Source organism: Eptesicus fuscus, chromosome 1 (genome assembly GCF_027574615.1).
Source record: "Eptesicus fuscus isolate TK198812 chromosome 1, DD_ASM_mEF_20220401, whole genome shotgun sequence".
NCBI classification, from domain to species: Eukaryota; Metazoa; Chordata; class Mammalia; order Chiroptera; family Vespertilionidae; genus Eptesicus; species Eptesicus fuscus.
The window spans coordinates 23,387,674-23,401,938 of record NC_072473.1 but is presented as its reverse complement, the minus strand read 5'-3'; the positions used below and the strand labels follow the sequence as shown (position 1 = coordinate 23,401,938).

The window sequence follows — 14,265 nt, the reverse complement described above, 5'->3', positions numbered from 1 at the left end:
CTCATTGGTTGATTCTTCTATGTGCGCTGACCTGGGATTGAGTCTACAATCTTGGCTTATGTGGATGATGCTCTAACCAACTGAGCTATCCAGCAAGGGCTGGGGATCACTGTTTAAATTAATATAAGTGCCTAACCATTATGCTATACAAGTGAAACTAATCTATAATAATAAAAGCATAATATGCTAATTAGACCAGACAGCTGAACGACATTCCAGATGTCCTTCCGGACGAAGCCACGTTGGCGAGGGCCAAGGCAGAGGCGGTTAGGGTTGATCAGGCAGTCAGGCAAGCAGTTAGGTGCGATCAGGCAGGCAGGTGAGCAGTTAGGGGCGATCAGGCAGGTAGGTGAGCAGTTAGGGGCAATCAGGCACACAAGCAGAGTGGTTAGGGGCAATCAGGCAGGCAGGAGATTGGTTAGGGGTGATCAGGCAGGCAGGTGAGTGGTTAGGAGCAATCAGACAGGCAGGCAAGCAGTTAGAAGTGATCAGGCAGGCAGGCAGGCGAGCAGTTAGGAGCCAGCGGTCCCAGATTGAGAGAGGGTGCAGGCAGGCTGAGAGACCCCTCCCCCCATGCACAAATTTCGTGCACCGGGCCTCTAGTATAAAATAATATTGAATTTCAACTGTAATTGAAAAATTAAAAAAAGGAAAAAATAAAAGAACAATCCCATAAAATAAAATATGTACAGCAAAAAAAAGTAAGTCAGATAGTAGAGAGTGGGGTAAAGGAAAAAATCAAGCAAAATGTGTCTTCATGACCCTAACCCTACCCCATCACACTCCACTTCCTAGAAGTGGTCCCCAGCTTCTTTTATTTTGTCTGATGGTCATAATTATGTATTTTTATTTCCTGATTAGTTGATTTCTGACAGTATATGGATTTCCTCCTTAATACAAAGCTGCAAACCAATAGTAATTTTATTTTTTTTTCCAATAGCAATTTTAGATTGTAATAAAGAGCATTTATTTGAGCAAAAGGAGCTCTAATCCTGGAGACACAGATTCAGGTAGCAACCTAAATTGTGCTCCACTAAGACAAGGGGTGGGGGCGCTACCTTTTATGGCACAAGTTTCCACACAGCTTCTCAATTAGGTCTATTTTATGTAAATGACAAATACAAGTTGTGCAGTTCTGCATGGACAGGGCAGGTCTCAGTCCTTGGTAGAAAGACAAAACCAGGGTTTCCCTGTAGTGTTGAATATGGTGAAATAAGTGGGCCATACTGGGGAAGCTGAGAGTTCAGTTTGAGAAGCCCCTATCAGTAATTGTCTGCTAGACTCATTATTTATATAATTTGGGCTTTAGGTTGACAATGGGGAGTCCATCTCAACAGATAGATTCCTTCTTGGGGTTTATATCAGATGAATCTTTTTTCTCAGGGTCTACAAAGCCCACAAATATTACCTTTCATCCCTATCTATTTCCTAATTTGATTACTATTTTAAAGTAATTTGATTACTATTTTAAAATATACTATTTTAAAATAATTATATTATTCTTGTAATTGTTGCCTGCATTACTTAAAATGATAGTGGTGCACCTTTTTTCAAGTTTAGACAACATCTGTTGACTACCTGTTATGAAGAATGAGGAAATTTTTACACTTATACTACTTGCTCCTCTTTTCTCCTCTCTATTTTCCATTTTTTAAAATTATATTATCACTAGAGGACCGGTGCATGAAATTCTTGCACGGGTAGGGTCCCTAGGCCTGGCCAGTGATCAGGTCCAATCTGTGGGGCGACCAGTGGGGTGATCAGGGTCCCTGCTTGCACCTGCCTTGGGCTGGCGCCATCTAATTGTGGGCCCCAGCCCCCACCACCACCACCAGTTGCTGTCTTTGGGGTGGCAGGTGAGGCGATCGGGACCCCTGCTTGCACCAGCCTTGGCCTGGCACTGCCTGCTCACCTGTTCCACCATCATGCCATGGTCCTGCTCTCATTGGAGCACATCAGGGGCCTCCACTGCCACCTGCTGCCAGCGCCACATTGCCAACACCCACCATGTTCTGCGCCGCCCCCTGGTGGTCTGCGCATGTCTAACTCCTGGTTGGTCGGACTCCTGCTTGTGGGGACAAGTTGCATATTAGCCTTTTATTATATAAGATTCTTGAATCAACAATGTTTCTAACCTTTATATCTGTTCTGTAAGTATAGGTATTCTTGACTTGAGTTTATAAGTTGAAAATATGTTGTTGTTTTATAAATATAACTAACCATAGAACAAAGTAATAGAAGTTAATGTTTTTAAACAATTATTATTTTGTGGGCAGCCTTCTAAGTAAAATACACCATATATTTCTCATGATGTAGGTACAGTGACTAGCCCCATTTTACAAATTGGAAAACTAAGGCATATAGAAGTTACATGATTTCCCTAAGACCATTTGGCTAATATGTGGTGGAATTAGGATTTGATTTATAGAGGACTTTGCTTATCTACTAGTCTATGTTGTATAATTCAATATGTTTCCTCAAAATACTGGTAATCCTTAGTTACATTTCCCTTACTTATGAATTATGGTCTAGGTTAGCATGGGCAGGTATGTGGCTTTCCTCTACAATTGGTTAGTTTTACAATTCTTCATACATTTGAAAACCATAGTTATGTAAAATGTTAATTACTGATGAGTTTTAGTGGTTTAAAACAATTAATTGGAATAATTTTAATTCTAGAAGTGACCTCAAAGGCCATTTCATACAATTCCTTCTTTTTCAAATGAAAATACTGAAGTTCAAATAGATTACATGACTTAGATAAGTTCTTGCTTACGTGTTCAGTTAGTGGCCAAGGAGAAGGGGGAGGGGATGAAGAGAAGAGGGTTAGAATATAGAAACAATTTTATTCTTTCCCATATACTCATTTAATCTTGGTTACTCTACTGTAGGAGATAAAACTAGTTTCCCACACTCCCTTACCTATATTCTTTTTCACTCCCGTTACTGAGAAATGAAAAACTGAAGATGGGCAGAGGTTGCATAGTAAAGTTCAAGTTTCCCCAAATATTCTAGAATTTAAATTTTATTTCTTAATAGTCTTCCACTACTGGAGGCAGCTCCGAATTTACACATATTTTAGATTCTAAAAAATTGTTAGCTGTTTTGTGTAACTTGGAATATTTAGGGTATTTAGGGGAGAGTAGATTTCCTAAGAAGTACACAAAATTCTGGTGAGTTAATTAGGCTAGGAGCAATTTACAAAAAAGGAAATGAGAGTCAAATGAGAAATAAAATTGGACCTTTCTTTTGAATTATGGTTTTAGAAAATAAGAGGGAAGCCCATCCTTATATTTTCTTCCCTGCAGAGCATGAGTTCTTAATCAGGAGTCTACGGACAAACCCAAATATCCTAAAATTCTATGCAAATTCTGTTTAAAGATATGGACAGGTTATTTGTCTGGGTAGACATGTCATAGCACTAATCAAATTCTCAAGGGTAACTATGATCCAAAAAAAGATGAAGGACCACTTACCTTATGGTTTCCAATGTTGTCGGGATAAATTGTAATTTCTTAATAGCCAAAGCCTTTGCATACTCATCCCAGTTCCTCCTCCTAACCATATCTCCCACCACGTGATACTAGAAATCTCCCAGTGAAGCCAAGCCTATGAGGTCTTGAGTGACTGAGCACATTGTGCATTTTTCTTCCCTCAGAACTTTGTTTCTTTAATATCCACACAACTTAGAATTCATTTTCAAATACTATTCTTAACTGTAAACACAATATACCATTTCAGACTCCCTTAAGCTTTAAAAAATGTTCTTGACCTCGTCAGATTGTAAAAAGCCTTATATCTTATCTGTAGCTTTCAAATTTAGAATTTATTTAACTTACTGTTATGTATGCATTTTTCCTCATTATATGTAAAATCCTTATAGGATAAGAACTGCTTCTTACTCTAGGTGTTTTCTCTGTTATCAAGTAAAATGATACTGACATAGTATGTCCTCATCCATTTTCTGGTGTAGTCAATAAATGTTTATCGAACCCTTATTATGTGTCAGGTTGGGTTTCTAGAAGTGAACAAAACTGGCAAAAAAATATTCTGTATTCTGCATTCCCCTGGGGGAGATAGATAAAGGATATTAAATAAAATACATAAAATGTTGAATAGTGGTAAGTGCTGAGAAAAAAATGCAGAACAGTTAATAGGGAAAGGAAATAAGTGTATGTAAGTTTGATTTGGGAGTGAACAATTTTAGATGTGGGAGGGCAAGGAAGGAGTCACCAATAATGTGATTTTGAAGTAAAGACTCAAAATATGTGGAGTGAACCATGTTGATGTATGGGGAAAGAGAACTCCAAGTGGAGGTAACAGCAAATGCAGGAAACTATCCTGTTTGAGGAATATGAGGAGAGAGGCAAGAAATAAAATCAAGGGTCTAATGGTGAGCCAGACCATGTAGGGCCTTGTTAAATCAGTACATTTTACTCCCCAAGAGCAGAGATTTGAGAATAATATTATGATGAACCATTTTAACAGATCACTCGGGTAGCTCTGCTAAGAATATATTAATAAGCACAAGGGTGGAAGGTGGGCAGCCGAGGCTATTTCAAAAATCCATGCAGAATAAAATGGTGGTTTTGGATTAAGGTGATGGTAGCAAGATAATGAGGAGTGATCAAATTCTGGAGGTATTTCCAGCTAAGTGTTGTATGAGAGTGAAAGAGTCCTCAATATTCAATCCAAGGTCTCTTGTCTGAGCATACTGCTAGTTTGAATTTGTCATTGGTTGTTGAGGAAGGGAGGACTTCAAGAGAAGTAGGTGGATTTGCGGGGGAGTGTGATGGGGATGGATATCATAAGCTCAATTTTGGACATTTGAGTCTTATGGTAACTCTAAGTGGAGATAATGAGTAAGCAGATGACCCGAGAGTCTGGAATTCAGGAAAGAAGTCTGGAATAGGTTTTTATATAATTAGAAGTTACCAGCAAATGACTGGTATTCAAATCCATGAGATTGGATTTGATTAATACATTATTGCTTCCTGGGTAAGGGAGAATAAATTCTGCTTAATTTCCCTCAGGATTTTTAATTAAAATTGTGCCTTGTTTAAGTGAAAAAGCTTATTGAGGGATATTGAAGAGTAAAAATTTTAAGGGCTATGGGCATTGGGTTGTCAATTAAAAACCAGAATTGATGTGAACTTTAGAAAACATTCTAAATTGATTTATATTTGTCTTTGTGTATGTTTTAGGCCAGACCTGTTTGATTGGAATAGTGTGGTTTGCCAGTCAGCTGCACAAAGACTGGAACATGCATTCAACATCGCAAAATATCAATTAGGCATAGAGAAACTACTGGATCCTGAAGGTTGGTATATTTCTGGAGTCCCACTGTTTTCAATATCGTTTAATGTTTATTGCCATAGACTTAACATTTCCACAAACTAGGCCCAAAGTAGAAACTATGCATCATATGTTTTTCTGTAGTCCAGATATATTTAAAAAGTTCTGTATTCTTGCAATATATCATGAATTGTTCTATGTGATTTTAATTCTCAAAATACCAATATCTAAAACTAAAGTGTAAAATTTTGTGGAAAAATAAATGCCTTTGGAATGTATATGCCTCATGGATGAGGCATACTACATTCAGAGTACATTGACTCCAAATAATTATAAAAAGTTCATGTTTTGCTTATTCTACCAAGAGATTTGATACATTAATCAGCTATAATTAATTAGCCACTCTTGCCAATTTCATTCATATTCTCCATAGTTTACTGTTTAAATCAGGAAATCTGTTCCTGGCACTGCTTCTGTTATAATTTGTCACTCTGAGGAAAACCCTCCATGGATGGTTATTATTTTCTGCTTCTTTAGTTGACAGACAACACTGTATTTATATTTTTTACTAGGGGCCTGGTGCACAGATTCGTGCACATTGAAAGGAAATTGGGAGCCCACACCTGCATGCTCGGGGAGTTTCCAAGTCCCCATGAGCTGCTGGGAAGTTGCGTAGGGAGTCTATCCTCCTCCCCACAGCTTCCTGAAAAAAATATTTCCAAATGTCCCTTCTGTGGCCAGGGTCATGCCTTGCTGGCTGGGAGGTCCCCAGTGGACACCTTGGGCCGGGCTGGATGCTTTCCACCTCTCGGAGCCAGATAAGAGATGCTCTGAGATGAACAGTACAAAGTTGGGGATCTTAGGGGGCAGGGGTGCTCTGTTGCCCATGCCCCACCCTTCAGATCCATCTCTTTGACTTTTACCCCGATTGTCAGTTACCACATTGTGGCCACTGTTATATTGCTGCCTTCCTCTGTAGCTCCGGGGCAATCGGTAAGGGATGAGATTTGATCTTGATGCCCGAAGCAGAGTTGTAAGAGCCCGGCAGCGATATCAGGCTCATCCTGGTTACTCTGAGTGTCTGCGCTCCAACTGTTCTTTGGAGATTGTAACTGCAGGCTTATGGGGTAGGATGTAGCAGTGCACTAAGCAGCAGACAGCCAGGGAGGAGCCTGAGCCAGGGCCAGGCACTGCACTGCTCCCATTCATCCCAGCCCAGCTGTTCCTGCTGCCTCCGCTCAGTAGCACTGCTGCAGAGGCCATGAGCCTGGCTACTGGCTGAGCAGTGCTCCAGCTGTGGGAGTGCACTGACCATTGGGGAAACTCCTGCGTTGAGTGTCTGCCCCCTGGTGGTCAGTGTGTATCATAGCAACTGGTTGCTGGTTGACTGGTAATTGCAGTCATTCAGTTGTAACAGTCGCTTGGACTTAGATAGATAGATAGATAGATAGATAGATAGATAGATAGATTATATTCCACTTAAGTAAATTTCATTCTTATCTCAGATGCTACATGGTCATACCCTCCAGACACAAGGATTAGAGGGATAATGATTTCTGACCTCTGTTTTTCTTCTGGCCTCTGAAGCACTTTTTGTTTGTTTGCTGAACTCTTTGAAATTCCAGACTCTGTTTTCACTTTCTTGAGGCTTTGCCACACTCTAAAACCAGAAGTTGAAGAAACAGTGTAAGTGGGATTGATATCTGTGATACAATCCAAACTGATATCTGATTAGAGTTACATAATTCACTGGTCTTTGGAATATTAAGTCATTTCCAAATAAGGAGATCCATGTGTGGTGGTGAAAAGCTCAGAAATGACTCAGATTATAGCCTTTCATTGGTGAATTATCATCCACTAGAATCAAATCCTCAATCCTGCAGACCCAGAAACCTGATTGCCTCATTTTATACCAAGCAGATCCATATGGTGGTGGTGTTAGGGGGTGGGGAGTTTACTTTAAAAGAGCTCAAAAAATGATATATCAATCAAAATGGAAATTCAGTAATTTAAAATGAGATATTTAACTATCCCAAGGACCATAATATTCATATCTAACTGATCAATATATTTCTCTTGGTAAGCACCTGTACCTGAGAAGGAAAAGTATAACAATACAAATGTGTTTCTGAAGTTGGAGTCAGATTAAATTCTTAAGAAATGTTTCTTCTCCTTTAGATAGTGCATAGCTGAGCACTGACTCTTGTAACCTCTTTTGTTGCTTCAGTAGGTGAAGCCCCAAGTTTAGCTCTGATGAAGAAATTGTATCAGTCACATTTTCTTGTTCTGCAGGATGGGAGAGGGTTATCTTATTGTTTATTTCTAATATTGATTTATAAGTTTTGTCATACTCCATTGAGGTAGAGAGGGCAAATGTAATAAGAATATGTACTGCAAACCCTGAGGATAAGAGCTGCAGTATATGGATTTGAAGGATAAGCCTATAACAGTTATTTTGGTTTTTAATTACATCTATATGTGGTAGTCAGTTCCCCTTATCTGGTATATATGCTGTAGTTATTCCTGTGTGTGCCCTATCTTTCATAAAATAGTAAGAGTAGCTTTAAAATAGATATTTTTCTCATTAAGTAATAAAATGGCTATTGATCTCTAAGTCTTCCTTTGAATCAATGAAGTAGGGGTAGCTAGATAGGTGTCCACATCAAAATCAGAAAGTATAGATTGATTAACCTGTAATCAGAAAAGGGCAGTTGCATAAACAATGTATTTTTTTTAGCATAAAATAGCCTGATATACCCAATTCCATGTTTTCCTAAATGGAAGTGTATGTTGAAATGCACATCATATAGACCTATAGGAACACTATTATGATAGCTCCAACTTAACAATTAAAAGTCAACCAAATATAATATGAAATGCAAGCTGGTTCATAGAGATGAAACCACTAATTATGGTTTCATTTTGCTAATAAACTCTTCCACCTGAAAACCCTTTCTATTTATGGACTCCCTACCAATTCAAAGCATACGCTAACTCCTAAAATGGTTTATTAAAAATTTATGGCTGCCAATAAGATGGAGATTCAACATAAATTTTATATTTTTAGATACATATCAGTTTCGGCCGTTATGTTAGGGAATACCCAAATATTAATTTAAAAATTATTGTTCAGTATTTTTCAAGTGACGATACCAATGATAATGAAAAGAAAACATATGAACTATATCAAAAGGGTTTTTATTTGCTGAGACAAAATAGCAAATAGCTTCTAAGACTTAGAACATTCTCTGCAGTGCATCTAAGAGGGGAGATTCATACATTTATTTCATGCCTTATGTGGTAATTATCATCAAGAAGTTCATATTTTTATTTAACTAAATATTGATTCTTTAGCTTATGCATGACAATGTTTGCTATTCTCCAAAGCCATTTTTACCTCATATCTAATATGCCCCTTAGGATGTTAATGAAATACTTTGCTTTATGTTTGTGGAGGATTTTATTATGAGGGGATTGAAGTTACATTTAGCTTAAGAAATACTTGCCAAAAATGTTTTTAGAATTTTAAATATATGCTTTGTTAATTGAATTGTTTTATAAATTAAAAAGTCACTGAAATCTAATTTGGAGGTTTTCATGTATTGCATATACCAACTTTGTTATGCTTCAGCATATATTCTATTGTGAATCAGATAATTCACTTTCTATCACAATTTCCCTATAAGACATGTTTGGTATGTACATTGTTGCTTTCATATGCATTGTTTTCTTCCCTAAGTTTCAAACAAATTGGCTTGTTTGCCAATCCACACAACACTTTCTGCATTAAGAGAATGCTTTGTCAGATTTTCCTTGTGAACAACAAAGTGAAGATGTTATTTTTAAAGGAATAAAAATATGGGGGATAAAAATGGTTTATGTTGTAGATGCCTTTTGCATATGTATTACTGTAGTATGTCATTTCCATTTGGGATATGCAATATAATGTAGAAAGCCCTCACTTTTTAACCAGGGTAACTTTAGAATGAAAAATTAATGATGAGAGTCAAATTTGATGAACACTCGGGCTTGTGAGAAATATTTGTAACCTCAAAATGACATTTACAAACCAATTAGCTTGGCTTTAATCCACTTCATTTGAACTTCATGACAATGGTGACACAGGTGCTATTTTCTGCTTGGCTAATCCCAGCATCACTCTTCAGTTGGTTTTAGAACAGTGGTTCTCAACCTTTCTAATGCTGCGACCCTTTAATACAGTTCCTCATGTTGTGGTGACCCCCAACCATAAAATTATTTTCGTTGCTACTTCATAACTGTAATTTTGCTACTGTTATGAATCGTAATGTAAATATCTGTGTTTTCTGATGGTCTTAGGCTCTACAGCAGTGGTTCTCAACCTGTGGGTCGCATGCACCTTTATGCAGTCCGGGAGCCCTCAGGGGATGTCTGACATCCTTAGTGCTGCCACAGAGGTGGGAGAGGCTCCTGCCACTGCCACTGTACTCACCAGCCGTGAGCCTGGTTTCTGGCTGAGTGGCGACCACCCTGACCAACAGGGGGAAGCTCCTGCATTGAGCGTCTGCCCCCTGTTGGTCAGTGAATGTCATAGCCACTGGTCGACCAGTCAACTGTCTGCCTCCTGGTGGTTAGTGCACATCATAGCGAGCGGTTAAGCGGCCTTAGCATATCATTAGCATATTATGCTTGGATTGGTTGAACGAACGACCAGATGACTGGACACTTAGCATGTTAGGCTTTTATTATATAGGATATCCTTAACTCTCCTGGTTTAACCTTTTGCACTCGGATGTCGAGTGTGACTCGACATGGTTAGTATTAGTAGCAGCTCGAGAAAAAAGCAAGCGAGTGCAAAGGGTTAATTCTAAACCTTACTTTTTTCACACCTTTCTTTTCCATGTGCAGACATGTTGCGTAACTAGTCTTGACTACCCACTGCCACTTTAATATCCTTTAATGCATTTGAGTTAAAGATGACTTTAACAAATCCTCAGACTTACCATTGCTACTGTAGAAAAAAGTCTTTAAGGGATAATGCGGCAGTACTTTGTACCTGAAAGTAATACATAGCCAAGTAAAAAAAAATGAAAATTTCTACATGGAATTAGCAATAATAGTATATATCAATATTATAGTAACCTAAAAGTGAGGATATATTTTAACATTGTGATGCAGATATTTTAACATTAAGATATTACTTTGCAGTTTCCTGTTTTCTGATGTTGAGCTTTTAAATTTCTTGTCACAATAGAAAAATTTTAAGTGTGTTAATGCACACTTCCTAGTAACCTGAAAGATCTAACAAAGAGAGAGAGAGGTGGGGGGTGGGAGATGAGAATGAAAGTATATGAATTTGGTGTCTCTGTTTGATATCATTACAGATAACATAGAAAACTAAATATTTTCAGGACCATTTGAACCAATCACTAATTAATTAAAGCAATTTTGTTCTGCTTATCCATTTCAGTTGTTTGGATGACTGAAATAATTGCATGTTAAGTGTCCCAAATTTATTCACTTAGACAACAGGGAAACCTGCAAAATACTAAAAATGATATTTGTGTGTATATGGCCTTGATTTATCCTTTATACCATATTTTGGCATTTTCTACTAATTTTTCATCTTCTTTTGTAATTTATCACAATTTTGAATTCATGGAAAATAGCATGTTTATTTGTTAAAATAAAATGTATATCATTCATTGCTATGGTTAAATAATGTTTCTCATTTGATTGTGGAATTTAAATAATGAAATATAATCTAACCATGTGATCTAAGATTTGCATTGTGGATGACGTTCTATACCAAATTTGTTCAGAAGCATTTGAGTATGATCCTTGCTTAGATAACTGGAAATCTCTTTTCAATTACTTTACCAGGATGATTTTTACAACTGTGTTTAAATAAGTGGGGGAAGCATAACATCTTAGGCCTATACTGCCACAATAAATGATAATGAATGACTGATAGGACATCTGTAAATTGTTTAAACAGTTGGGAAAAGCATCAACTATGTCCCAATGCTGAATGATATATAATAGATATTTTGTAGATGGTGTCTCATATCATCACTGTTAAGGAAAATATATTTCACTAGTGGCCCAGTACACAAATTCATGCACATTGAAAGAAAATTAATTAGAAGAAATATTTTAATATCACTATTCAACCTTTTTCTATAATAGAAGTGTCAACCAAATTCATGATCGACAATAACAGATTAAAACATATGGATGTGATTGGCGCCAGCAAGAGCTTTATATGTATCACACATGCGCGAGTCAACCTAGCCTTTATATATATAGAATAAACTTCCTTAATTAGACCTGCTTTCTGATTTAGCTAAACTTTTTCCAGCCCAGTGAAGCCCCCCAACTTCTCTTTCAGGTAATTGTCAGCAACACAGTAGTAAATATCAACATGAAGCAGATTATTATTGTAGATCACGCAGGGAGAGAACAAAGGGTAAAATATTTAACTGCAGCAGTGTTTGACTATATTCTGTGCAGTGAGAAAACCTGAAGTAATTTTCAAGGTCCACCATTTCTTCTTTTCAGTCGGGGCAAGTTTCTAAGCTTTCTAAATTTCCGTGTTCCAGCTAATGAAAAGAAAATAGGATTCCACAGAGTCTCCTATTTACCTACTCCAGGACTTCTGTGAGGATCAAATGAGATGAGGCATGGGAAAACACTTCACAGACATTTGGTTAAAGTGTCATATGTTTCCACCTGTGTTCCTGGGCTGAAGAAACACCAAGGAGGCTAGTAGCTAGGGAGAGGAACCCGGGCATTGCTATGTGATGTCATTACCTAGCGCCCACAGTGACCTTTTCTAGGCTGGGTTGGGCTGTGGGCTTCATTTTGCACCATGGGGTCTTGGCAGCCTTGGTTGGCTGCAATTTGGTGGATGTTGCTCAAGGATGGTGGTGGGGCCTGTGTCCCACTTTGGGGAAGTTGAGTGTTGGTTTGTTGGTGCCAGGTCTGTGGTGCAGGCCAGTGCGTATCATGACAGCTCCTCATTGAGTGTCTGCCCCCTGGTGGTCTGTGTGTCATAGCAACCGGTTGGATGGTCAGACAGCATATTAGCCTTTTATATATACAGATATTAGAAAAATAATATGTTGTTCCTTTGCTATTGATTTTAATAAAACTCAGTTATGAAGTAGTAAATGAAATATTAGTAAGTTTGACTAAGTAAAGTTACTAATTTAAAACTGCTGATGTAAGGAAAATTGCTGCTATTATCTATGGAATAGATGGTAGCTGTATTTCTTATTTATTACAGAGGGCTGTAGCCTTAATCCAAGTCATTTTGAATATTTAATAATGATTGCAAATAATAAAATGACATAGTTTTGAAATTTCTATGAGGTTTTAATTACATCAATGATAATGTTTGAAAGTAAGGCATATGTTACTCATAGTTTGGACATTTTTACTCATTTCACTGTCTTGATAATAGAATTAACTGTGCTTGATAAAAAATTATAGGAGATGTCATTATAAATGAACATCTGAAAACTTTAAAACGGAGTATTAGCAAAATATATATCAGCTTGAATATATGTTTTCTGATTAAATAATTTCTCTACATAAAAATGCATGGGCCATTTAATAGCTGGAATATAAAATCTATAATAATAAAAGCATAATATGCTAATTAGACTGTACGTCCTTCCAGACGACCTTCCTGATGAAGCTGGGGCTGCAAGGAAAGCCTGGGTCCTGGGTGCCTGCTGGAGGCTGGAGGGAAGCCCGGGTCCCAGGTGCCAGAGGGAAGCTGGTGCTGGCAGCCGGGGGAAGGAAGACCTATTCTTGCACAAATTTCATGCATCGGGCCGCTAGTATAAGATAAAATGGTATTCATTTACAATAACATTTGAGTAAAATAATAATGAACTGGGGTCTTGATAGATTCCATTTAATTCTTATAACAGGATAGTTCAATAAAAGGGGATTTAATCCTTGTAAAAGAGCCCAGAAGCTTCATAGTCATCTTGTGATTATACATAAAAATAATAAACTGTGGTTAGATTTATTGTCTTATAGAAAAGTGGTGGGGTTAGTGGGTCATATGTTATCCACTTGAGAGAGGAGAAAACTGTTACAGCTATTAAGTGCTTGGGGATGTTATGGATTATTAAATGTTAATAATGTGGTTGAAACCCAGTGTTTTTACTTTTTAGAAGTAACCGATGTTCCACAGTATTATTCTTGGGAGATATTTTTTCAGTATTACTGAATAAACTTTTTACCTCAAATCAAAGCACAATTCTCCCCTAAAAAGTTTTCTAATTTATCACCAGTGATATAAACTCAAATATGCAAAGTTAATTTTGGTAAAATAGCACTAAGATTTGCATTGTGGATGACGTTCTATACCAAATTTGTTCAGAAGCATTTGAATATGATCCTTGCTTAGATAACTGGAAATCTCTTTTCAATTACTTTACCAGGATGATTTTTACAACTGTGTTTAAATAAGTGGGGGAAGCATAACATCTTAGGCCTATACTGCCACAATAAATGATAATGAATGACTGATAGGACATCTATAAATTGTTTAAACAGTTGGGAAAAGCATCAACTATGTCCCAATGCTGAATGATATATAATAGATATTTTGTAGATGGTGTCTCATATCATCACTGTTAAGGAAAATATATTTCACTAGTGGCCCAGTACACAAATTCATGCACATTGAAAGAAAATTAATTAGAAGAAATATTTTAATATCACTATTCAACCTTTTTCTATAATAGAAGTGTCAACCAAATTCATGATCGACAATAACAGATTAAAACATATGGATGTGATTGGCACCAGCAAGAGCTTTATATGTATCACACATGCGCGAGTCAACCTAGCCTTTATATATATAGAATAAACTTCCTTAATTAGACCTGCTTTCTGATTTAGCTAAACTTTTTCCAGCCCAGTGAAGCCCCCCAACTTCTCTTTCAGGTAATTGTCAGCAACACAGTAGTA

General features: G+C 37.3%; 1 protein-coding gene across 2 annotated transcripts in view; it reads left to right on the top strand.

Moving 5' to 3' along the window:
- DMD (dystrophin) overlaps positions 1-14,265 on the top strand; it is a 1,914,059-nt gene that overhangs the window by 7,720 nt on the left and 1,892,074 nt on the right. For both annotated transcript variants that reach the window (XM_054720874.1, XM_028129748.2), the window contains exon 2: positions 5,205-5,320. In XM_054720874.1, the coding sequence (XP_054576849.1) occupies positions 5,205-5,320 (116 nt within the window). The remainder of the gene's footprint in view (positions 1-5,204; positions 5,321-14,265) is intronic.